Source organism: Eptesicus fuscus, chromosome 16, assembly GCF_027574615.1.
Source record: "Eptesicus fuscus isolate TK198812 chromosome 16, DD_ASM_mEF_20220401, whole genome shotgun sequence".
Classification (NCBI taxonomy): Eukaryota; Metazoa; Chordata; class Mammalia; order Chiroptera; family Vespertilionidae; genus Eptesicus; species Eptesicus fuscus.
The window spans coordinates 50,069,723-50,095,909 of record NC_072488.1 but is presented as its reverse complement, the minus strand read 5'-3'; the positions used below and the strand labels follow the sequence as shown (position 1 = coordinate 50,095,909).

At 40.8% G+C, this 26,187-nt stretch overlaps 1 protein-coding gene across 7 annotated transcripts in view; it reads right to left on the bottom strand.

Annotated features, from left to right (window-relative positions):
* The window catches only part of CTNNA2 (catenin alpha 2), a 982,769-nt gene that overhangs the window by 384,224 nt on the left and 572,358 nt on the right, over positions 1-26,187 (bottom strand). The window contains exon 8 of one of the 7 annotated variants that reach the window (XM_054728045.1): positions 18,606-18,624. The exons of the other annotated variants lie outside the window; for them this stretch is intronic. Coding sequence (XP_054584020.1) covers positions 18,606-18,624 — 19 coding nt within the window. The remainder of the gene's footprint in view (positions 1-18,605; positions 18,625-26,187) is intronic. 7 annotated transcript variants of the gene reach the window in all.

Below are 26,187 nucleotides of genomic sequence, written 5' to 3'. Positions count from 1 at the left end.
ATACTCATTCAAATGTTCATGTCAATATAATATCTAGTTCAAGTTCTAAAGGCATCTAAGAAGCCTTTCCTGATGGCTTCAGTTCATGGGGTCCTTCCTCTACCACAACAGGTGTTACAACATTCATGGACTTTGGCATCCATGTTTCAGGCTGGACTGCTCCTGCATCTTCTTTTCATTGCCTATAGTATTAATTTACTTATATACCATACAAGTATGTCTTGTGTCCCATTATATTATATTCATGGTCAGGAGACCACTATTTGGATCAGTTCCATTCAGTTAGTTTCTAGGCACCATTGGTAAAGCAAAGAGAGCGATATAGAGCTCTGCTCTCAAAGGAATTATAAACCAGTAGGACAGGTACAATGCACACACTTATGATGACAACAAAAGGTGGAAAAAGGTGTATACTATAACTCAGGTGTACCAAAATCCTCTGAGGGTTTTCTCAATTCAGGGAATGGGTGAGAGGAAGAATAAAGCTTGATAAAGAAGATGGTCCATGCACTGGGTCTGGTTGGATGGGTGGGATTTGACAGGCAGAATGGAAGGAAAGGGCCTCTCAAGAGAATAATCTGTGACCTGAAGTAGTGCGGAGGCAGGCAAGTGAAAGGGAAGCATTGGCCAAGTGCACTGGCAAGGTGCTCAACAGCGTAGCATGATTTGGTGAGTTTTAGGTGGATACTTAATCAGCATGACCACCTAGAATCTGATTTTATTCAGTTTCAATAAGAAATGCATCCTATTGCTCACAGGATGAGTTAGTGAGCAAACAACTTAACCACTTTTATATCCTTCCCCTATACTCATTGTTAAAAGGAGAATAGAGTCCAGAGATATGTTTCCTAAGGCTTCCTAAGGGGAGATTTTGCAGAATCATTATTAAATAAGAGGAAGTATTTGAAGGGGGGGGGTGTCACTGGGACACCCAGAGCAGAGACAAGTTTTGAAAGTGATTTTTGAAGTGGGAAGAGTAATATGGTTGCAACCTGAAGGGACCTGGGGAGGTGGCAGAATCTCACGGGGGAAGGAGAGGTCTCCAAAGGAGGCTGGGTCATGGGCACCTGGGGGTCCATCCTCAGAAAAGGCTCCAGTGACCAAACATATAATGAAACAGCAGTTCTGGCTGGCTTTCAGGAACCACGTGGACAGAGACAATGATCAGGTAAGTGGAGGTCACATGGCCTGAAGATCATCATCACTGAGAGTTCTGGACCAACATGAGGCCTCTAGGATCAAGAAGGTTTGGTCTGGTATGACAATCCTTATAGTGACTGAAAGTTAACTTCCCTGGTAAGAGAAAAAAACTCTAAGAAGATTAGATGCAATTTTATAAAAAAAAAAAAAAGGCAAGTGAAATATTTTCACTCCTGTTGTGACATAAATTTTATACCCATTACATTGACTTTTATCCACAAGCCATGCAAACAGAGTAGCTAAAATGGTACTGGCATTTTTTTATAAATTTGTGTTTGAAGGGTCATCAGTCAGGAGACCATTTAATTCCACCTCAAACTGTAAGTGTGTGATAAATATCCCTGAGAAGACCCTAATTTGCATTCTCACTAGGAGTCTGGCTTGTCTGAGTACCCAGTGGGCCCACAGGGGCAAAATATAGGGATATGCTGGGATTAACCTTTTGCACTAGGATGTCGAGTGTGACTCGACAAGGTTAGCATTAGAATAAAGGAATTGAGAAAAAAGCAAGCGAGTGCAAAGGGTTAATGACTGGGTCCCCAAACTGTGACCCTTGTTAAAAAGACCAGAAGCAAAAGTGACTATCAGCCTCTCCACAAATGCCCTAGAAACAAAGGGAAATCTCTCTGAGATGAAAGTATCAAGGCACCCAGGCGTGGTCTTGGGGCACTGGTTGACTGTCATCAGAAATGTATACTTTTGAGTATGAAATGTATACTTTTGAGTATGCCCTCCTCAGTGTCCCTAGAGCCAGTCTGAGAATTAAAATTGTACTAAGAGAGATGCCAATGTGGTAGATGTTGTTGGCAATCTACCCAACAGCCAGTTCCCATCTTCTTTGTCCATGACTGCAGTATCAGTAGCCATGATAAAGGCTAAAAAAGCCACAGGCCAGTTTTGCCAGCATCCCTGAAGCCAGGTCATGGCTGACAAGTGGGATAAATGTCTCCTGGGAAACATCTCAGTAGTATTTTATTCCTAGAAAAAAAAGTGATGTCTAGGAGGAAATGTCCCTTCCGGTTGAGCCATGAACAGCCATCCTGAATGAAGAAGCACAGGGGCAGGTGAGGGAACAGTGCTGAAAGAAAGAGGAGACCGGGTATCTGATGACACTACTGTGTCCTGGTGTCCAGCCTGCGACATTCACCTCTAGACCTATTGTTATGTGAGATAATGAACAATTATTGTTCAAGTCATTGGGAAGTGAGTGATTCTATTACCTGCAGCCATAAGCATCTTACCTGATCCAAATAAATTGTAGATGGAATGGGGTGGAGACAGGAGTGTTTACAAAGCAAAACCCTAATGTTGAACTATTAAGGATCCAGAATAAAATAAAAATGATATCTCTGAGTATAGGACTGAATCCTCCTCTGCCACTGTGAAAATTTTGAGGGATTTTCAGAGATGATGAGAAGAATGTAGTTGAAGGTTAGAGACGATGGAAGGAATAGTGTTAATGGTTTCACAACAGTGAAAAGGCCAAGCAATGAAGAGACAACTACACTGAAGAGAAAATGAACACTGGAGAGGAAAGTGTTTAGGGCCACTGCATAGCAGAGTGGAGGGAGGAATGACCACCACTTCTGTACTACTCAGGCTTAGTCACGGGAACGGAGGGGCAGAGGAACTACTCTGGACAGGGATCAGAGCTGAAAACTATTGCCAACATTTTTGCAATTGGTAACCTTCATCCTTCAGTGTCCACATTGAGAGTGGGTGGCCTGGGAAGGGGTTCCTTTTACCTTTGAAGGCGAGTAAGATCTGGGAGCATTGTACTGTCTAGAGTTAGTCCTCCCTAACTTCCCAGTAAGACAGCTTGTTATTTTTAGACTCAATTGTTAATTCTCCATTTTTTATTTTCTAAAAAAAAAATAAAAAAAAAAAATAGAACTCTTTATTAAGACATTAAAATCATTCAACAAGAACTTGGATAGTCCCACTGGATTGACAATGCCCCTTGCCGTAACTGCCATTGAAGCATGAAGGCAGAATCCCTTCCACCGTGTTACCATGAATACCATTATTCCATTCACACTCATTGTGCCATGCTGAGGGAAATTGAGACAATGCAAGTGCAAATACCTGGCATGAGGCCTAGAATTAATCACTCAATAATTATTAATGGCCAGCCCCTTCCCTTTCCCTCCTGCTCTCCCTCTCCCCCCACTTCTCTTTCTTTCTGACTCCTTCTCTTCCTTCCTTTTCTCTTCCCCCACCCTCCTCTGTCCTTTCTTCTCAGTGAATGCCCAGCATATGCAGTGACTGGAGAAATATCCTCCCTGCATAGCTGTGCCTCCAGCTCTTCCCACTCACTTCCCAAACACACACTCCCCAGCTTCCCCCAGCTGCAGTTGAGGTCAAGGGGAGGTGGATACAACCTGTCACCATCTGTTGTAACTCATGAAGTATCTTCCCACTAAAGCAAGGCCATAAAAAGGGGGGTACTTCCCCAGCCTATCAAACAATATTAATGAAAACCTAATTTAAACATTTTCAAGTTTCATATCTGGGGTTACACTTGTGAGGTTACTATCTTTGAATGTAGGTCTCACATGTCAGGTCTCTTATTACTTGCCCTTTGATTGTTTATACTCCTTAGAAAATAACTTCTTAAAACTATTTAATGACATATTTTAGTGATTAGAGCCCTGAACTCATGTCCTCTTACTTAAAACTAACTTGTGTATTTCAGATAACCATTTGTAAGATGCTCACTCCCATTTCTCGCCTTCTTGTTTGTCACATCCTCAAAGACTTTAGATCACATAAGATTCCCATTTATTCAGAAGCTGCCCTGTTGAGCTCCAGTAACTTCATCTCCAGAAGTGTTTCACTTAATAGTCTTGCATCCAACATGCTGGATGGACTTAGTCTTTGAATTTCCAATGAGTTCATAACCCTGGCCTGGGCATTGGCAAAGCACTGTCTTAGCAATGCAGACCTGAACCAGTACTCAGGAATGTTTCTGCATATAACTCATGTATAATTCATCTCTGGCCACCCTGGAGGTCCCAAATCCCCTTGGATCAACAGACCCAGGGGCAGCATTTTAGCTAAGAGCCAATAGCATTTAAAGACTCTCTTGAGAAGGCAAAGGAAAATGATGGTGCTTCTGTGTAGCTTTTCAAAAAGAAACCTTTCAAGGAGGAAAATCCACTCACCCAAGGAAATAAACAACACTCTGTGTTCACTGGATGCCTTTCAGGGATACCTGAGAGTCCTTAACCAGTGAAATGTTGCTCTCTGTTTTAAGAGGTAAAAAAGAAAGGAAAGAGGGAAGGTTAGCCTAAGACTAGGTACTCCACTGCTATGTGAAGTGACCTTGCGCTGAAATATTTCATCTAAATATATGCTTCCCCATAGGGCTCAAACCCAGGTAGATGTCTATGTTTTTCTTGCATCACTCAAGGCTCCAAACCTTAGGGTGATATGCATACCCTCACTTGAGTGTTGACCTCCCCAGGGCAGTGGGTGGACAAGTGAGCAGTGGACAAAGCTGTGGCCTAGAGACAAAGACCTGGGTCCATCCTCAGTGGTACCTTAGATGGGTACCTCTGAGCAATGAAAACCTTCTGGTACCTCCCAGTCCTGGAGCATAGGCTGGTACCAGTAATCATAATCCATTATTTGTTTTCTTTTTAAAAAAATACATTTTATTGATTTTTTTACAGAGGGGAAGGGAGAGGGATAGAGAGTCAGAAACATCGATGAGAGAGAAACATCGATCAGCTGCCTCCTGTATACCCTGAATTAGGGATATGTCCGCAACCAAGGTACATGCCCTTGACCGGAATCAAACCTGAGACCCTTCAGTCCACAGGCCAATGCTCTATCTACTGAGCCAAACCGGTTAGGGCATTTTCTACCTTAGAGTTACAAAGCACTACAGCTTGCATACATGATCCCATTTGATCAGCTCAGCAAAGAAGTGAAAGGAGGAAAGGAAAATACATACTGTTTGAAATCCTACAAGGAGATAGACCCTGACATTGGCATTTATAGAACCTTATGTTATTTACTTCTGATAAAAACAATACTTAGGTAAATATTGTTGAACTAATAAGAAAACTGAAATTCAGAGAGAGTAAGTCAAGGCCCACCATCCCACAGTTAATACCATTCTTTCTAATCCAAATCTGACAAAAATTTCCATTACAAAACAGATGGGACAACCTCCCACTTTCATTAGGCAACTCTCCCAGGGGACCAGGTCATGACAGAAATCTCAGTGTATTGACCATCCTGTCTCACTTGGACAAGATAAAGTACAAGAATACTAATGTGACAAAATGTTAGAGTCTATTAAAATCCCCATGCCCACAGAAATAGACTCTATTGCTTCAATTTTTTTGTTTCTTTGAGTATTCCACTCCATCTACTCATGGTAACATCAGAGCTACAAGCTGTGTAAGTTTTAAAAGAGATGAAAAGCAAATTGTAGTACTGTAAAATGATATATATCACCACTGAAAGATACCTTCAAATCACAAAATCTAATGCTCTCATTAAACAGATGGGGAAGCTAAAGTCCCTATAGGCAAAATGGTTTGTCTATGATCACCGGGAGAGTAAGTAGCAGGGTCAGAAGTAGATGCTACAATCAAGACAGTGCCTATCCTGGAGATAGTATTCAACTCATATTTACAGCAGAAAGAGACAAATGGAAGAAACTGAACTCTCTGGGGTAAGTCTGGTACCTTTGATTTCCATTTCACACTCAGGCATGGACTGCTGTAGAGGCGGACAAGCCTCACTTGGAGGCCTTCCTCTGTTTCTTTTGCTCAGATGGGGCATGAGACTACCAAGGCCATTTCCGTTAGTGATCTTTTCTCCAGCTTGGCCATTCTAGTTGCCTGCCACTTTTCTATCTCCTCCTTCAATGGGTGATAAATACAAATTCAGCCTCCAACACAGTAATCTATCCTTCACTACTGTATTTAAACTATTTTTTTTTTTTTAGAAAGAGAACAATAGTCTGGGGTAGATTACAAGCTCAGCTATTATTTTTCACTCCCCCTGCATCCTTGATCTTTGACATTGCTGTTCCACACCAATCCTGGACTGTTTTTGGCCAACGAGACAATAGCAAACATGACACAAATGGAGACTTAGAAAGCATTTGCACAATAGGACATGTCCTATGTTGCTCCTGGGAGTCCTGAGAGCCCTCCATGTGAACTATCCAGGCTGGCCTGATGGGTGATGAGAACAGCTGGCCAGAACCACAACCTGTGGCCAGTGGAACACCAGACACATGAGTAAGACCTGCAACGACCAGCAGATGGCGGACATGTGAGTGAGCCCACCCAAGATCATCAGAACTCTCAAGCTGAGCCCAGCCCTAGTTACCAGCTAATAAATTGTTTATTTTAGGCTATTAAATTTAAGGTTTTTTAAAAGAGAAAATGCTAACAAAGTACCCTAATAATAGAGCATATAATTTGAATACTTATTCTCACTTGAAGTGCTGTCTCATTTTATTAAATTTTCACTATCTCTGAGGCAGTTATCAATATGCCCACTTTATAGAAGAGGGAAAAAAGGTTAATTCAAAAAGGTTAATTCACTTACACACCTGGTAAATGGAAGGTAGCACTTCAGATTCAAATCTCTTCTATGTCACAATAGACACCCTTAAGCACCACCCAAACCAGAAAGACAATTTCAATGACAGAGAATTTCAGAACCACATGGTATGAAGAAGGCAGGCAAGGGCTGTGTTGGTTTAACCTGTGGAAAGGACTCTCAGGGGCCAGGAGAGAAACTTGCATTTGTCTTGTGACTGTCTTAATAGTGGGCAGAATTGAGAGCTCCAAGGAGAAGTCATCCAAAGGTTGACTTGCATGGCGGCAAAAAAGAATCTTCTACTAAAAGAAGTAATGCAGCAGGGACTAGGTGAACTGAAGAGAAAATGAGTTTCTTATAACCAAAGATATTCAAGAAAAAAAGTGTAATCCCTCCATGGAGATCTCAAATTTATTCCTGCCTCACATTTACTCATTTTGTTCTCATCAAGAAGGTCTTCTGGTTTCTCCTCTTAGGATTCCATTTGTATACAGTCTTCAAGGCCTGGTTGAAGTCCAGCATTTTACACAAAGCATTCCTTTTCTATCCCCGCAGCCACTTGTACCAACAATACCAGTCCCCTCTTCCTCTCACTATAACTCAATTCCAATCTACATTTTAATGTGGACTGGGACTGGCGGAAAAGTTATAGTTTGGGAATTGTACAGATTCATGTTTGGCTCTAATAATGTGTTTTCACTTATCTTTCTGGACTACTTCATGAGGTTGTTATGAGGATACAATGAGAAGATATGTGCAATATGCTTGGCCTAGGTACTTTTTAGTATTATGCTGTGTCACATATTCATCTGGCCTTCTGAAATAGACTTTTAGGCAGGGAAAATACCTAACACTTTCCTAATCCCACTTCCTCAAAAGACTGGTGATAAACATATACACATACCTAGAAAATATTATTTGAACTAATTTAATATTCACTAAAAAAGCCAAATCCAAGATGTTTTTAAGAAACAAATCTTTGGTGTTGTAATTGTCTTAATTAGCTAGTTTATTAATATTAATAGTAGAAAGAGAACAAAGGGTAGGCCAGACATTATAAGCATGGTTATCAGGGCAGCTTTACTAGGAAGCTACAGCTTCATGCCCCTAGGGCAGTGGTTGGCAAACTCATTAGTCAACAGAGCCAAATATCAACAGTACAACGATTGAAATTTCTTTTGAGAGCCAAATTTTTTAAACTTAAACTTCTTCTAACACCACTTCTTCAAAATAGACTCGCCCAGGCTGTGGTATTTTGTGGAAGAGCCACACTCAAGGAGTCAAAGAGCCGCATGTGGCTTGCCAGCCACAGTTTGCCGACCACAGCCCTAGGGAGTGACTAGTTCATTCCCTCCAATCACTGGGGGAAGGGATCAAACAAAAGGGGGAGATGGATGTGTGCTCAGTGAAGTCAGGGTACTATAGGAAGGGGACAATGGAAATCTTAGAAAGTTAAAATCCCCAAAGAGTTCCCTCTCTCTGGTTCTCTTGTTCTCTCTTGCTCCATGACCCACACTCACCCATGCATTTGCCTGTTCACACTCCATAGACATGTGGCTTTAACCACCACATGGCCCATCTAGACTGGGCTGTACTTTAATATGGAGCAGAAACTCTGGGCAGTGGCCTTTATTTTGGCCCTGCTGAAGACAAGATTGGACTTCTTCCATGGCAAGATGGACAGAGATGGGATTTTGGAGAGGAACCCCCTTAATTTTACATAATCAATAAAGCTTTCCACAAAACACCATCCTCTCGTGGGGACTTCAGGAAATCCTTTTTTTGCTTCACTCCAAGAACTACAATTCCACAGATAACAGTATAATAAAACAATAAAAACAACAACAAAATCATATCTGGTCTTTGTCCTTGGTACCTAGCAAAAAGCTTCAGAAATCCTTGGAGTTTCCTGAGTAATAGGAGTGTCTTTATTATTTTACTTAGGCAGCTCAAGGCAGGGCTCTTAGATAGTTTCAGAGTAGAGGTTGGTTATAGTAAAGAACAATTGCATGATCAGAGGGTTGAAACTTTTGGCCATGTTGGCCTCTGGGGAGAAAAAGACACTGGAGATTGAGTACAATCACGTGATCAATTGTACTTAATGTAATGAAATCCCAATAAAAACTCTGGACCAAGAACTTGCTGGTTGGTGAAGACATCTGCATGCTGGGAGAGTAATGTGCCCAGATTCCCAAAAAGAGGGCATGGAAGTTCTGCATCCCCACCTGTCCCACACCTTATCCCATGCGTTTCCTCCATGTGGCTGATCCTATGGTGTATCCTTTATAATAAAACTGTACCCTTAAGTATAGTACCTTCAGTGAATTCTATGAATTATTCTAGCAGATTATTGAACTGAGGGAGTTGTGGGTCAGCCAGTTGATCAGAAGTGCAGGTGGTCCCTAGACTTACAGGTGGTTTCTGGTTTCAGAGAACTGGTGTTAGAACCAAACGCCAACTAACCAAGTATCATCTCTTGGTTATTAGACTATTAGTTACCAGGTGCACAGATTGGTGCACACTGAAAGGAAATTAATTAGAAGGTGTCTGGTGGGGTGGGACTGGGCAAGAGGGGCCGGACATGCCCTGGACATGTCCTGAAGCCAACCTCCTGTGGTCCCTCCCAGGCATCTGCGGAGTGAGCGGGGTCCCTCCTGCAGGTGGGGTCCCTTGGCTTGGCCTGAGGGGATCTTGCCAAAACCAGCTCTCCGACATCCCGAAGGGGTCCCAGTGTGGGAGAGGGCACTCTGCAAAGTTGCTGTCATACAGGGCATGGGATGCAAACGCAAGTGTGCAGCAAACCAGCAACAACATAACCCATGGCTGAAGGTGGAATTGTGTGGCCCTGCGAGGAATCCAGCTCCCTCTTCTCTGGTTTAAGGTTGTGTCACCTGAGAACCGCTGTTGCCAAGTCACTGCAGCTCAGCAGCTCTTGCGTTGAGAGTCTGCCCCCTGGTGGTCAATGTGTGTCATACCGACCGGTCAGATGGTCGCACATTTAGCATATTAGCCTTTGATATATACAAATATATATATATATACATATACATACACACATACACATATATATATATATACACACACACACACATACACACACACACATATATATATATATATATACACACATACATACACACACACATATATATATATAGATAGATATAGATAGATATAGATATATAGATATCTTATATATATATAAATAGATATAGATAGATATAGATATATAGATATCTTACTGGACAAGGAAAGGAAAATCCACTAAGTTTTATTAAAAATGTACACACTTAAAATAGTTTTCCTTATAAAAGAATTCCAATATTAATTGCCTATTTCCACCTCCCCCCATTACCAAGTTGGTATTTAGAACCCTAAAGGATGTCACTGATGGGAATTGAAAAATATCCTCATAAAATCCACAATGAAGAAAGTATTGTGATATACAACTTAAATACCAATTCTTAATTTCAAAATAAGAGAAAAATATATGCTATTAAATAAATTGTGATATTTCTACAATATGCAGTAACATACACCATTTATTTTCTTTAACCAATTAGTTTTGCTTGAGTATTAACTAAATTATAATTAAGAATTTTTACTTAACATGCTTATGCAACTTTATTCATTATCTTGCTCTTGTTCTCTCAAGAAAAAAAAGTTATAAAGAGTGATACGCTAGTATTCTTTATAATTTCCTGGGGTAGTGTTACTGGGGTAAATGAGGTATCAGGTTCCACACTAGTTCATCACTTATTAATTAACAATATCAACAACTCCTTTTTCATTACTGGTAACACATTTTACTGACTACCAGAAGGACTTTTTATTACAAAAGTTATCTCATAAGCTCTTTCCTGCTATCTACTGCAATAATAAAAAAAATCATCATTCAATCATCATTTTAATGAGTGATCTTTTTTCCCTCACTAAAATTAAATCATAAAAGCCATTTAATTAAATTGAATAGTAAATGAAAGACTTTAATCATGCAAAGAATTAAAATGAAGGGTTCTTTCTCTCAAAGCCTCACAACGTAATGACGTGGTTTGACCAATGAGGCAAATTCTGAGAGTAAGCCAAAGGTAAATCATTATCTTGCCTTTTGGTATTACCAACAAAAGAGCTACCCTTAGAAAAACATGTGGGCCTTCCCAGCTTTGGGACAGGGTTCAATCAACACACCTGCATATGAAGAAAAGTTCATAGGATTTGATTTGGGGGAGAGTCTAGGGAGGACTAAGAAAAGAAAAGCCAGTAGCTTGCTATAGAGAACTGTATGTTCAGGAGCAAGAATATGTGTCTCTGGACTTTCCAAAATAAGCCATCTAATATACATTTGTTCTACACCTTCTATATGCTTTACTTGGTAGGAGACATACACATATTACAGATATACCAAAACATCATTGTAATACAATAAGGTAAGTGCTGGGGGAGATATGTGCAAAGTGCTATGAGATCCTTAGAGGAGAGCTCAATATATGTTTCCAGGAAAAATGTTAAGAAATAATCTAGAAGATGACTTGTGAGCTGAGAAGCTCTTTAGGGAACGAAGGCCATTCTGGAGAGTGGGAAAAGAACATGTGAACAGAACGGAAGCTCGGGTGGCTCATCTGTAGTGGAGACTGAATGGAAACAGGGGCGGAGAAGCAGGGTGGCATGGACTTATCCCAAATTGAGGGGGAGGGGGAATGGCAATTTAGAAGCTGGATAATGCTCTGGATTGATTTGTTTCTTAGGAGGATCTTTCTGGAAGCAATGTTGTAAGGGATTGGGAAGTGAGAAGAGAGAAGAAGGGTGGCAAAAAAGACTCTCAGGAGACAAGTTACCATAAGACAATGAAGAACTGATCTCTTTAGCCAAGAGAAGAGTCAACTTTCAATGATCTTAATTGTCTTCCCAGATCCTGGTGATGGCATTGGAGCCCCAGGGTGAAGACTACTCTGTAGAGCATGATTCATAGTTTCGAGGCAAATGGATACTTCTGGAATCTGATTTTGTGAAAGGGCAGTCCTTGGAAAAACTGTAAAGTGTCCCTGACATAGTGTTTCTACAGGCATCCAAAGCCCTCATGTTGACCTGCTTATCCAACTGTCTTCTTGTCTTGGCTTTTTTTAGTTCTTGCTACTGTGCCCCGAATATACTGCAGAATGTGACTCTGTCATATATTATACCAGTCCTCTACCCTTTTCTACCCAGATTCTGCTATTTACAAACAGGAATCTCATCCACAAATAAAATCTGTTAAAAACTGTTCATGGTTTGTCCAGCTGGTGTTGCTCAGTGGTTGAACCAGGAGGTCACGGTTTGATTCCAGGTCAGGGCAAATGCTTGGGTTGTGGGCTTGATCCCCATTAGGAGGCATGCAAGAGGCACCCAATCAATAATTCTCTCTCATCATCGATATTTCTCTCTCTCTCTCTCCCTTCCTTTCTGAAATCAATGAAATTATTTTTAAAATTGTTCATGGTTCATTCATTCATTCAACAAATATGTATGAAGCACTTTCCATATGCCAGGCACTACATACTGGGAGAGCAAGAACCAAAATAAACAGAAGCACCAACTCAAAATGTAGCATCTTCACTCAGTTTACAAGTTAGTGGAAGAGGCATGCGATAATATGATAAACAAGGAAAAAACAGAATATAGACAATGATACGAGCCATGAAGAAAGTAAAAGAAGAAAATAGGAATGGAAGAGAGTTGCAATATTATGAATGAGATATTTGAATGTAATCTTGAAAGATCCAAGGGAACAGTTCTCCGGGCAGAAGGGGGTCTGATACAGTGGAGGACTAGCTAGGGGGCTGCTGTGCCAGGAAAAGGGTGAGGAGGATGCACTGTAGGAGTTGAACTCCAAGAGGTACAATGGGCTAGTCCTATACACAACTGTTAGGACTTTCCCTGAGTGAGATGGAAGGCACTGAAGGGTTTGAAATGACATCTCAAACAGGTTTCAATAAAATTAATGAAGATACCATATGGGAGTAAACTGAAAAAGGCAATGGGGGAAGCAGAGAGAGACCATTGCAATAATGAAGGCGAGAAATGATGAAATCCGGACCAAGTTATTAAAGGTGGATATTATAGGAAGTGCACAGATTTTGGCTATAGTTTGAAGGTAGAGTTGACAACAATCATTGTGAATTTGGATTGGGGATGTGAGAGAAATAGAGGAGTCAAGAATGATTCCATGCATTTTGGCTTTAATAATCGAAATCATGAGTTGGCAAGTTAACCTTCTTCCTTTTCTACCCACACTGTTAATATTTACAATTAAATATAGAAAATAAAACAAAATATGTCAGTTACTTTGTTTTACCCTTACTCCTTCTCTCCCTCCCTTTATCCCTCTACCAGGCTTGAGGATGCCAGGAATCAATGCCTGGCACCTATATGTTCTAAATTTAGATACAACAGAAAGGCTCTCCCAACTGAAACATCTCTCTAAACCACCTTTCAAACATGTCCTAAGTACCACCAAAAGATTCATTCCTGGAGCTCTTGAAGAGTTTGGTCTGTAGGGCTTTCCAAATAAAATAATTATATCTTGGGCCCAGCTGGTGTGGCTCAGCAGTTGAGCATCGACCCAGGAACCAACAGGTCACTGGTTCAATACCTGGTCAGGGCACATGGCCAGGTTGCAGGCTCGATCCCCAGTAGGGGGCGTGCAGGAGGCAGTCAATCCATGATGTTTCACTCTCATTGATGTTTCTCTCTCTATATCCCTCTCACTGGCTCTCTCTCTAAAAATAAATAAAAGCATATATTTAAAAAAAAACAACTTGGAAAAGATGAACTCTGATATAGTTTCCAAGTCATATCTTGGCAAAATAGTTGGGTTGCCAGATTTAGCAAATATAAATACAGAGCATCCAGTTAAATGTAAATGTCAGGTGGACAATAAATTATTTTTAGTGTAAGTATGTATCAAGTATTGCATGGGACATGCTTATATAAAAAACAAATGCTTACCTGAAATTCAAATTTAATTGGGTATCCTGTATTGCATCTGATGGTCTATTTGTAAGTGAAAATACTTGGACTTGTTCCCAGCTAGTCCAGGACTGAAGAATGGGATAGAAAGGTGAGAGGGAGCGAGAAGGGGAAGACCACAGTTCTCCCCATTCCCTTCTTTACTTTGGATCCACTCCTACCTAACCGTCGGGTCCTTGACAGCTAGTGGGTCTAAAACTGTAATTTGCAACCACCACCGAAGGTCCTTGGAGGAAATCAACATGGAGAGGTTTGAATCAAACTTTCAACCTTTGGAAATCACCTTTTGAAAATGTAGCCAACTCTGTAATTAAGTTCCATCTTATTGGGTGCAGTCCGTTTAGCTAACAGATGGAATGGTATTTTTATTCATCCTTCATCCCTGGAGTTCGTTTCCAGAAATCCTGAGTGGGGCGTTTCAAGATTATTGCCTGAGTGACAGTTACATGTGTCTAATAATTTACTAGAATCAATGGATTTCTTTAAATGAATTCAGTGAACTGTTATTTATATAGATATGAATAATACATTTGTAAGGGGAAAAGAAGCAATTGGGAAATACGTTTTAAAATGATGTATTGCTGTAATGATAAGTAATTATACATCAACATGCTACTTGTGATAAGATGTAACTAATGCTATTTCAGGAAGTCTTTTCCCCAGAGGTCCTCTGTGGTTCAGATTACAATCTAAAGGGACCCGCCTTCCTCTATGAGGCAGAGAGGCTTCTGGAAGAGGCTCCCTTATAGATCAGTCTGATAGAAAACATTTGCCAGATGAGACCTTCCAAGCCTATAACCTGTTTTTGTTTTAATCTTATTCCTATATGGGATTTTCTCCCAGATATTTATTTAATGTGTACTATACACACCTGTGTTATTTACCATCAAGAAAACCTTCTGAAGTAGTTATTCCTCATACCTGCATTTTATGAAAAAGAAAAATGATACTTGGAGGATAAACTTGCCCCATGTCTTACAATTTGTTATGGGAAGACCCTTCTTCTTGCCACTCATTATTGGGTCTAACTGAGGATATTTCCCAATCTCAGTGTGCATATGCACACACACACACACACATCCCATCACTACCATCACCACCACATAGTCCACAAATACACAGGTATTTCTCATGGTCAAATGGGGAGTAGAGAAAGGCTTCTGATCTTGCTGTTAGATATAAACTCATCACCACCCCCGCCAGAGTATGCCTTTCCACCAAGGTGAAAACTCTGTCATTCCACCAACAGCAAAATAGTCCATGTCTACAAAAGGGACATGTCACAGTATAGGACAGATTGGGATTGAGAAATTGAATGTGCACACACTCTTGTGTTTTATTGGGGGAGGGGATTTTATATTTTCACAGATAACTTTTCTTAGCAGTAGCTTCCAAATGCATTTCTTTGCCCTCCACTCATTGTAATTCTCACATTGCCAAAAATCTCATAAATAATGATTTAAATATACCAGAGTGGCTAGCATTTAATCATTAAATCCTTTGGTTAGTAGCAGTAGCTTTAATCATGTAAATATCCCCTCCATACTTTATCTCTGTGTTTGATCTTTTGTAAATGATATTTTCTTTTCTTTTCTTTTTTTTTTAAATATATTTTATTGATTTTTTTACAGAGAGGAAGAGAGAGGGATAGATAGTTAGAAACATTGATGATAGAGAAACATCAATCAGCTGCCTCCTGCACAACCCCCACCGGGGTTGTGCCCGCAACCAAGGTACATGCCCTTGACCGGAATCGAACCCGGGACCTTTCAGTCCGCAGGCCGCCGCTCTATCCACTGAGCCAAACCGGTTTCAGCAGATATTTTCTTAAGGAAGCTCCCCTGTGTAGCCTCAAACCTGTTTACCTGGTAGGCTATGTCAAGTTGTCTAAGACTGGCACAAAAAGTATATTACCCAAGAAAATTATTCCAATTCTGGTCAGACTCAAAAACAGTGATTTGAAGAGACTGTCACATAAGTCAGAGTAAGCCATCAAGAGCTCTATGAAGACATCAGCAAAACTTTTATTGAGTTCTGTCCAAAATATTTTTTTCACGAAAGGAAGACTATGGCTTGGGTCTGAACCAGTTACTTCACATGCCATAGGTCCATAGCTTATTACTCAAAAGGTGATCAGTTCCTTGTCAGAATAAGAGAGGTGGGTAAGCTCTGCACTCTTACCAGTGACAAGGAAAGCCTTGTAGTACTGAAAGAAATCTCTAAGTTTTCTTCTTTTTTCTATCTTTCTAGGCAGTTTTTAAGTTATAGGGTGTTGAAAAGAAATAATAATAATAAAAAATACAAAAACCACAAACCACAGGGTTGAGTGTAGTTTGGACTCAGCAAAATAAAAGTAGGAAGAATCACAAACTCAGGTGCCCTCAGAGGCTAGGCAGGGAGCATAAATGAATGAAAAGGGCAAAGTGAACAATAGGGAATGGTGGAGTCTGTGGCAAAAAATAATTCCTTCCCCTGTCTGAATAAATTCATCTTTATATTTAAACTAGAGGCCCATTGTATGAAGAGATTTGTGCAATAGGCCTTCCTTCCCTTGGCTTCCAGCACCGGTTTTCCTAGGGCGCCCGGGACCCAGGCCTTCGCTCTGGCCGGAGTCTGCCATCTTTGTCTTCACTGCAAACTCCAGAGTCTGCGGTGTTGCCTTTACTGCGGCACTCCACTCCTGTAGATCCCTTCGCGCCCCGCCCTCCCTCTCATAACAGGTGTCCTGCCCCCCCTGGCCACCCCACGCCTGGAGCAGCTGGGTGGCCACCATCTTTGGCCTTCTAATTTGCATACTCACTCTGATTGGCTGTGGGCATAGCGGAGGTATGGTCAATTTACATGTCTGTCTATTATTAGGTAAGATAAAAATTATAGTAGCCAAATAAAGACACTTGGACTTGACTTGCCCACAGTTTTACAACCCCTGGTTTATGGCCTTGGTCATAGCATCTTGTTTACAACCCCTAGTTTCCTAAGTGGGACTCTTGCTAAGCTGGTCAAAGCTGCCTTGGTTGCTGGACAGTTGGATGGAGTCCATAACATTCTATGGACATTCTAGGGGATTTTTGGTTTAAAGTTGATATAGAAATACATTATAAAGAACATTTTAGTTTGTGAAAATATCTTAATTATAATAAATTAATATTTACAAGAATAGGTGAAAAAACATCAATATGTGTCAGGCCTGATGGAAAAGAGAGCTCAGAGTTTTCAGTTTAAAGTGGAAGGACCATTTAATAACTTGTAATTAAACATTTCTATTAAAAAAAGTCGAAACTTAGTAGTCAAATCTGCTGGACTTGTGTTTTATGGAAGCATATTGTTTTACCATTTTGCCTGAATGATGTAGAACAGTGATCTTTTGTGGTCACCCCAAGGATATATATATATATATATTTTTATATATAGATATTTTTTTTTTTTTTTTAGAGAGTGGAAGGGGTGGGGTAGAGAGAGAGAGAGAGAGACTACTGTGAGGGAAACATCGATTGGTTGCCTCTCACACACTGCAACTGGGGCCTGGGATGGACCAACCCAGGTACGTGCCCTTGACCAGGAATTGAACTCAGGACCCTTTGGTGCAGGGGGGAGGGGGGAGAGGCAGGTGATTCTCTACCACTGAACCACACTGGCCCAGTGCTAGAACAGTGATTTTCAACCAGTGGCCACAGCATACAGATGTGCCGCGAAAAAATTTAAAACATGAAATACCTGACTACTTAGTCAGTTGCACTGACCTCTTTTTCCTTAGATTGTAAAAAAAAAAAAGACACCAGTCAACACAACAATAGCCATCCAAAGTGAATGAATCAAAATTATACCTATTTTTTTTTGTCACATTGGCAAAAAATGTAATATTTTTTTGGTGTGCCACAGAATTTTAGTAATTAGGTTATGTGTGCCATGAGATGAAAAAGATGTAGAACAATGCGGGCACTTTCTCAGGACATCTCAATTGTGAGAGGAGTGACGAAATTAAAATTCAGGCATCCCTTTAACATAAAAGTTCAGCTTCTTCCAGCAAACCAAATGAAACAATCTGTGAAGCCTTTATTCTCTGTCACAGTCATGAAAATTGGTGTCTGCAGGAGACAGCTTTTTCTCTCACTGCTGCGTGGAAGCACATAGATCTCTCACTCGTGTGCCCTTTGCTACCTTTAAAGATGCTCTAGGAAAGTCATCATTTTTAAAAAGGGTTTCAGGCTCTTCAAGGAGTCCCAGGCATAACCAATGGCTCCCTGCCTCCCGGTGTGTTTATCAGTTCCTGGCATTAGACCAGTAGAGTGGTCACTAGTTTATACAAAAAAACCTGAAAAACTACTTTTTCTTTTTATTGTGATAGTCTAACCTTCTAAAAGTTGTTAAATGTATCCCCTATCTATGATTCAGAGTACAATAAAATATACTTAATAGGACTAAACTAAATTAAATCTTTTTTCAATGACTTACGAGGCTACCTGGAATTATTCCCGGGACTATAAATTTCCATTACATCAGAGATGGTAGAGAACATGTAGGAAATTAAGACCAAATCTTATCTTAGACTTATCTTTCTAGATTTTCTAATTTTGATTTTCTTGCCATTTTTCTCTAAGTGGACATAATTACAGGGTTACTTCTGAATGAGAATCAGTGAGGAACAGTAAAAAGAAAGTGGTCTGGGAACTTCAGTTAAGTCATTTAATTTTTTGTAAGATGGTTTTGTCACTTATAAAACAGAGATGGTGTGTGAATATCAAATGGAATAAAAATAGATGTAGAACAGGTTTGCAAATATAAAACTACTACAAAAGGAAGCAGAGGTCTCTTCAGAATTGAGAGCATTCGACACTCCTCCAACCACTTTCCCTTCTCTGGTTATTATTTTGCTTTAAATTATTGCCAGTACGTGCTAGTATTTGGGGCCCAGGGCTATGGGTAAAATTCTGCCTGGCATGAGCACCACCTTCAGGACAGCAGCTGCCATTCCAACTTTCAGTGTGGTAGAAGTTTCCAGAAAAATGAGAGCTGGGCTCTGTGGGCGGACAGCTTCCTCAAATTCTGCCGACTGCCTGTTTTCCAGAGCAGACTGGAGCCACTTCAAATTATAAACTTAATTCCACAGTTACCTGGATTTCATAAGAAGTACTACGGTGCCCTAGCTGGTCTGGCTCAGTGGGTAGTGTCCCGAGTTCTATTCCAGTCAAGGGCAACAAGCCTGGGGTGCAGGCTTGATCCCCAGTAGGGGGTGTGCGGGAGGCAGCTGATCAATGATTCTCTCCTATCATCAATGTTTCTATCTCTCTCTCCCTTTCCCTTCTTCTCTGAAATCAATAAAAATATATATTTAAAAAAAAGAAGTACTAAGGCAATCCCTTTCAGTGGATTCCTTTGGGACCCCCCCCCCTCCCCACCTCTGTGAAATCAAGCAATCTTATCCTCCCTCCTACTCCTCTTAAACTCTCCTGAAAAATCGACTTACTCAACCTCCTGTTCACTCCACTGGGGACACTTCAACTTCCCCTTTGCCCTCATCACCTAGTTTGCATCTACTCATCCTCAAGGCTTTCCTCAAATTGACCCTCCTTGGGAATGCTTTCCCGCGTTCTCTAGACTAGCCCAAGCCCCCTGTGTTATGTTCCCATAGCAGCTAGTACTCTCCTTCCGAGCACATATTGTCATTTGTAGTTATGCATTTGGGTGGCTATTTGATTCAATCCATTTCCCTACTAGACTACAAGCTCCATGAGGACAGAGACAGCCTCTATCTGCCTCAATGTTATAGCCTCAGATCCCAGCAGGATCTGGTAGTGCTGCCAGGCAATACCCAATTAGGCTACTGGTTAGAAAGTGTGTCAAAGCCTTTGCTCTCTGACAGCGTAAGCCAGTCTTTTTCTCAATTCTCTTTCTCCGTCCTTTACTTTTAGTTTTTCACCCCTCTTTCTACTACTTTTCACCCTGCTCTACCTACCTCATTCTATGAATGCTGTTCATAGGGCTTAACATAGGTAATAAAGGTCTCTCCCTCCCCATATGCTATATCCTCTGAGAACTTGTGGGATGATGTTGTGGGTAACTGAGAATGCGTGGAAAGGGGAGAAAGAAAAAAGAAGACAGCGCCCTAAGAAGGACCAGTCCATGAGTATGAATGACTAGATCCCTCAGGAAATAATGTTCTAAGGGGTGACCCTCAGGGCCCTGGGAAGCCAGACATAGGTCTTTCTCCACACAGACCCTCCTTGATCCCCGGACATATAAAGTGATTTGAGTGACTTTTTCCATCCTCCCAGGGATGGTACCTAACTAATACCATTCTAGATTCGTAAGACAGAAGTCAATTCCTTACATACTTCGGATGCCTCTTGCAGAATCCCAAGTGAGGGCTCCTGCTCAGGAGGCAGGACATCCAGAGGGAACTAGAAAGATGCCAGCTCAGTGCTGAGAGCAGGTGGCAGGACTCAGAAGTCTGGCCGCCAGGTCTCTCATTGTAGATGAGTGCCTCACCCCGTGGTTCATGTTGCTGTCCAGTTCATCTATATAATTTATTCTAACACTGGGCATCAATTGTTCTTTACCCTTCGTGGTTAAGTGAGAAGTAACTGCCAAGCTAGCACAGGAAAATTCCTACTAGTTCCCCATCACAAAAGAGGGCACAGGAAAATTGTGTGATGAATTACCAAGCTTGCAGCACACCTGAGGCACGGCGCAGGCACCAGGGAGGCTCTGTAGGCGAAAAGCTGGCAAGAGGCAAGGGCACAGCTGACGCTGGCCCACAGGCTTCTGAAGAGAGTCCCCCACACACACCCTTAGCCACCTACCACCATCTGGTGCTCCACATAGAACTCTCAACCACGCTTGCCTGTGGGCGATGGCATCAGCCATTCGTTTCTCTCTGATTGTGTGCTCCCACACCTCCAAAAGCCCCCTCACAGGGAGAATCTCCAGGCAAGAGGACCACTCCCGGAGACTGACAGGAAACATGAGCAGGAGAGACTGCAAGGTAATACATTCAGGGAGAAATCACATAGACTCTAAGCCCAGGATGAGGAATTAGGTCTGACCTAGGGAGCAACCACATCTGGATAAATCCTGTGGCTGATGTGACCACGCAGTGCCTACTTCCACGATAGTTTCTCAGATGGGAAATATGAGACCCTGAAAGTTAAGTGCCTTGGTTGAGGCCACAGACTCAGACATACTCGAAGTCAGAATGAGAAACCCTGCCTACAGTTCAGCGCACCTGGCTGGCCATCAGGATCAGTGGAGAGTGAAAAATATAAATATGTGGATGGCATTCTAGAACCACTTCATCAAAAGCTCAATAGCTAAAACCAAAGAACCTTTATTTCTCCAAAGCTCCCAGGCAGCTTGTCAGCCTGAAGAAACACTACATCAGACTCCTTTCATCTCAGTGGTTATTTGTGTCCACGGAGGACAGAAAAGAAAGGTAACCCAAGGCCTCAGGCTTCCGGCAGCCTATATATTAGCTGGGGAGATGAGACACACGCAGGAAAAAAGTTAGGTAACTAAACCGAATACTATGCAATGACTGGGTTAACTAAGGGGTGTGGGAGCAGCGGTCAATGTAATGGCAGTGAGCAGAGAAGAGGTGCTCTGTGTCACCTCTCAAGTTTGGAAAGTATCTCAAGGACTGGACTCGGAATCATTTATATTGAAACTAGAGGGCCAGTGAATGAAATTCGTGCATGGGGAGAAGGGGCTGGGGGGGATCACTCAGCCTGGCCTGCATCCTCTTGCAATCCAGGACTGCTGGTTCCTAACCACTGGCCTGCCTGACTGATTGCCCCTAACCACTCACCTGCATGCCTGATGGCCCCTAACTGCCTCTGCCTGCCTGCCTGATGGTCCCTAACTGCCTCTGCCTGCCTGCCTGATGGCCCCTAACTGCTTGCCTGCCTGCCTGATCACCCCTAACTGCTTCCCTGCCTGCCTGATCATCCATAACTGCCTCTGGCTTGGCCTCCACCACCCTGACTTCATCCGGAAGGATGTCTGGAATGACGTCTGGAAGGTTGTTTGGCTGTCCAGTCTAATTAGCATATTATGCTTTTATTATTATAGATAGGCCAAGAAGGGAAAGTTGGGTAATGTCTCCATGTCTCCTGGATCCCTGTGCACTTTTCAATTCCCAAAGCCACTGCCACCAACTTTGTCTGACATTTGAAACCCCTGGTGTTGGTTTGAGCAACACAGGCCTAACTGGTATCCCCTTCTCAAGTACCACCTCTCTTCTCCAATTTAGCCTTCATGTTGCTGCTGGAGGAGCGTTCCATGAGTACAAACCTTCCATGCCATTCCTCTGGTGAAATATTCCTATGCCCTTACCATTTAAAAACTATATATGTTTTTACTGATTTTGGAGAGGAAGGGAGATGGAGAGAGGGAGAGAAACATCAGTGATGAGAGAGAATCACTGACCAGCTGTCTCCTACTGGGGATGGAGCCCACAACCCCAGGCATGTGCCCTGACAAGTAATAGAATTGTGACCTCCTGGTTCCTAGGTCGATGCTCAACCACTAAGCCACACCAGCTGAGCTACCCTTATAAGCTTAAATCCAGATGCCTTAGAAATGCCATTAGGATCCTTCCTCATCTTAATATGGCTTTTGGTTATTTCTTCTTTTTTTATTGATTAAGGTATTACATTATGTGACCTTATCCTCCCATTGTCCCCCCATTCCCCCGACTCATGTCCTCACCCCCTGGTGTCTGTGTCCATTGGTTAGGCTTATATGCACGCATACAAGTCCTTTGGTTGATCTCTCCCCCTTATCCCCAACCTCCCCTACCTTCCCTCTGAGGTTTGATGGTCTGATCGATGCTTCTCTGACTCTGGATCTGTTGTTTTTTTTCAGTTTATGTTGTTCATTATATTCCACAAATGAGTGAGATCATGTGATAGGTATCTTTTTCTGACTGGCTTATTTCACTTAGCGTAAGGCTCTCCAGTTCCATCCATGCTGTTGCAAATGGTAAGAATTCCTTCTTTTTTTATAGCAGTATAGTATTCCATTGTGTAGATGTGCCATAGTTTTTTTAATCCACTAATCTGCTGATGAGTACTTAGGCTGTATTCAAATCTTAGCTATTGTAAATTGTGCTGCTATGAACATAGAGATGCATATATCCTTTCTGATGGGTGTTTCTAGTTTCTTGGGATATACTCCTAGAAGTGAGATCACTGGGTCAAATGGGAGTTCCATTTTCAGTTTTTTGAGGAAACTCCATACCGTTCTCCACAGTGCCTGCACCAGTCTGCATTCCCACCAGCAGTGTATGAGGGTTCCTTTTTCTCTGCATCCTCACTAGCACTTGTCATTTGTTGATTATAGCCATTCTGACAGGTGTGAGATGGTACCACATTGTTGTTTTGATTTGCATATCTTGGATGATTAGTGACTTTGAGCATGGCCTTCCTTAGGTCCTCTTTCGAAAAGTATCTATTTAGGTCTGGTGCCCATTTTTTGATTGGGTTGTTAAGTTGTACGAGTTGGTTATTTCTTTAAGTTAATTTTCAATGCTGTCTTTTATATACCTTCAGTTCCACATGAAAAAAAAAAATGCTACTTCCCCAAAGATATCACTATGCCTTTATCACATCTGTCTTCTCGTCCAACTTCAACTTAGAAAATTGACACATATCCTTCAAGTCCTAGCTGAAATAACATCTCCTATTAATAACATTACCCTATTCCAGAGATATTTTCATTTTAATCAGAAAAAATGTTAAAGATATAGAACTTTTAAAAGTAGAATTCCAGGCATCAACCAATGATGAGGGCATTGGTAGGCATTCAAGCCAATGAAATCGCAACTTCTAGACAAATGTCTCCATTGCTAATGGGTAAAGTCAAAGTCAAATGAAGAAAGATGTGAATGTTAGGGCATCAAACAATTCCTTATACATTTTTTCCTGGAACAAAGACAAACACCTTCTTTGTGTGATGGGGAAGATACAAATACTATAATGTTAGGTCTGATTTCTAAATCCAGATGAAATATTTTTGACTCATTTATGAAAATAAGTAAACTAGGAAATGCAATTACTATTTGAAAATCATCTTGCTATAACCTTCTCTTTCAATATTATATAATAGCAAAATGCAACCGATGCCATTTTAGTTACAAGAAGAAGAAAATATAACCTTGTGGCAACAAACATCTGTCAAGGGATTTGATGTTCTCCAAAATTTTCCTTGGAATTAAGTAAGCAATCTTTTACTTCTGCAGGGGATTCTCATTGACATGTATGAGCTAAGCACTCTATTATTTATGGCTAAATGCAAATCGATATGTTTAAGAAAAAATGAAAAATTAAGGGGCATGTCTATCAAAAGACCTAAGGTGGCAATTATGCATCCAGTGCAGATAATTTAAATATAGTGATGTTACAATTTGCTTTAATAAACCTAGGCATGGCTTTGGAATGCAATATGCATTGCTTTCAAAGGGTTTTTGCATATGAAGTTACAGGAATCAGGGTTGCTCTAAAAGGCACGCTATGGCTGTGAAAAAAAAAGTTCCAGTATAGTATCCAGTGGAACCAGTATTAGATTGCAGGTTAAAAGCTAAATCTGGCCAAGAGAAATTTCTGTGATAATAGAAATGTTCTATAACATTTCTGTAGCAAATTTTGTAACAGTATGGTGTCCATTAGCCACATGTGGTTATCAAACACAATGTGATTAGAGTGACTAAGGAACTAAATTTTAAATGACATTAAATTTATAAATTTAAATTTAGTCCCCTCTGTAGGGGACAGTATAGTGAAGATTGAACTTTAGGCTTAGCTTTAACATGAAATTCATCACACAACATTATTCTAACCTTTCTAGTCCTTGTTTTCCCATGCACAGAATAGTTTCAACAAATAATATCTAACATTCTGTGGATTTGTAGACTTTAAATTATTCCCACAACCACCCCCACCCCATCAAGTGAAACAGAAAGCAAATAAAAATCAATATGAACATCGTACTGGGATCAAGAAACCAATTAAGCAATTATGCATTCTCCCCCACTTCCAGTCAAAAGAGTGTTCTGAAATGAATTTCTAAGGGAATTCCTAAGGGTCAGTTAGATAATGCAAATCTGACATCTAGGAATTTTTTGTTAGCTATTATTATCATTGTTATTTTAAAATTTTGTCAATATTTTTGTTAGGGACAGAATAGGCAGTCTTAGGATTTGAAAATTCTGTAGAAGGCTCTGATTTTTAGTCCTTAAGAACCTTTTGGAGGTTTGAGCTAAAAATATGCTGACAATTAGTATAGATATAGCAGGGTTGACACTGATATTTCTATATATGGTCAATTAAGACACTGAACTCCACCTGGATAAACCCTCCAGAGGCCTCCCTCGCAAAGAATAAAGCAGCGCCAAGGCAATGGGGCCTGAGGCAAATATGTGCAGATGGTGAAGAAAAGGTAGAGAGAGGTCTGAGGACCACATGAGAGGCCTCCGCAACCTTGCACAGCACAGTCAAATGGGAAAGTCAGGACTGAAAGGAGAAGCAGCAGAGAATGACACACTTATACCCAGCAATTTTGATTTAAGAAATTCCCATTAGGAATTACTGCCCCTTAACTGCAAAACTTGAACAGAAGATACATACACAAAGTATACTTACACAAGCATGTTATAGTCGTGAAATTTGGAAACTAGCCATATGCCTAACAGTAGGGAACTGGTTAGTCGTTAATCTGTAGAACAGAACACTCTGCAGCCAGTAAACTCAATGTAAATAAGTGGGAATATGTATTGAGAAATATGATTTCTCTCCATATATATATATATATATATATATATATATATATATATATATATATATATATATATATTCTAAAACCAGAAGAAATATATTTAGAAAACTATTAATTTAATTTCTGGTACCTATTCATATATATATATTCAGGTGTATTTTTCAAAATTAACACATATTTATAATTAACAAAAAAGTACCCATCTTATTTTTAAATAACCTCTTAAGAAATTGAAGGCTCTAATGCATTAACAGAATAGCAAGTAGTTAGCTTAGTAGATGCCATCATGTTATGTACAGTTCATTAGTTATGTGTAATAACATGCCTTAGGGAACCACAAAAGAATTAAGTCTTCCTAAAACACCCTATTTAATGTTAGATACATACTAATAAATGGCTATAATATTCATCAACATCCATTGCCTTTGTTTGTTTTTAAATGTATCTTTATTGTTGAAAGTATTACAGATATCCCCTTTATTTTTCTCCTCATTGAACCCCTTCATCCCCCACTCACCCCTCCCAGGCCTTCACCACACTATTGTCTGTGCCCATGGGTTATGCATATATGCATATAAGTTCCCTAGTTAATCTCTCTATCCCCATTCTCTCCACCCCCTGCATTAACATCTATTGCCTTTGGTTTTA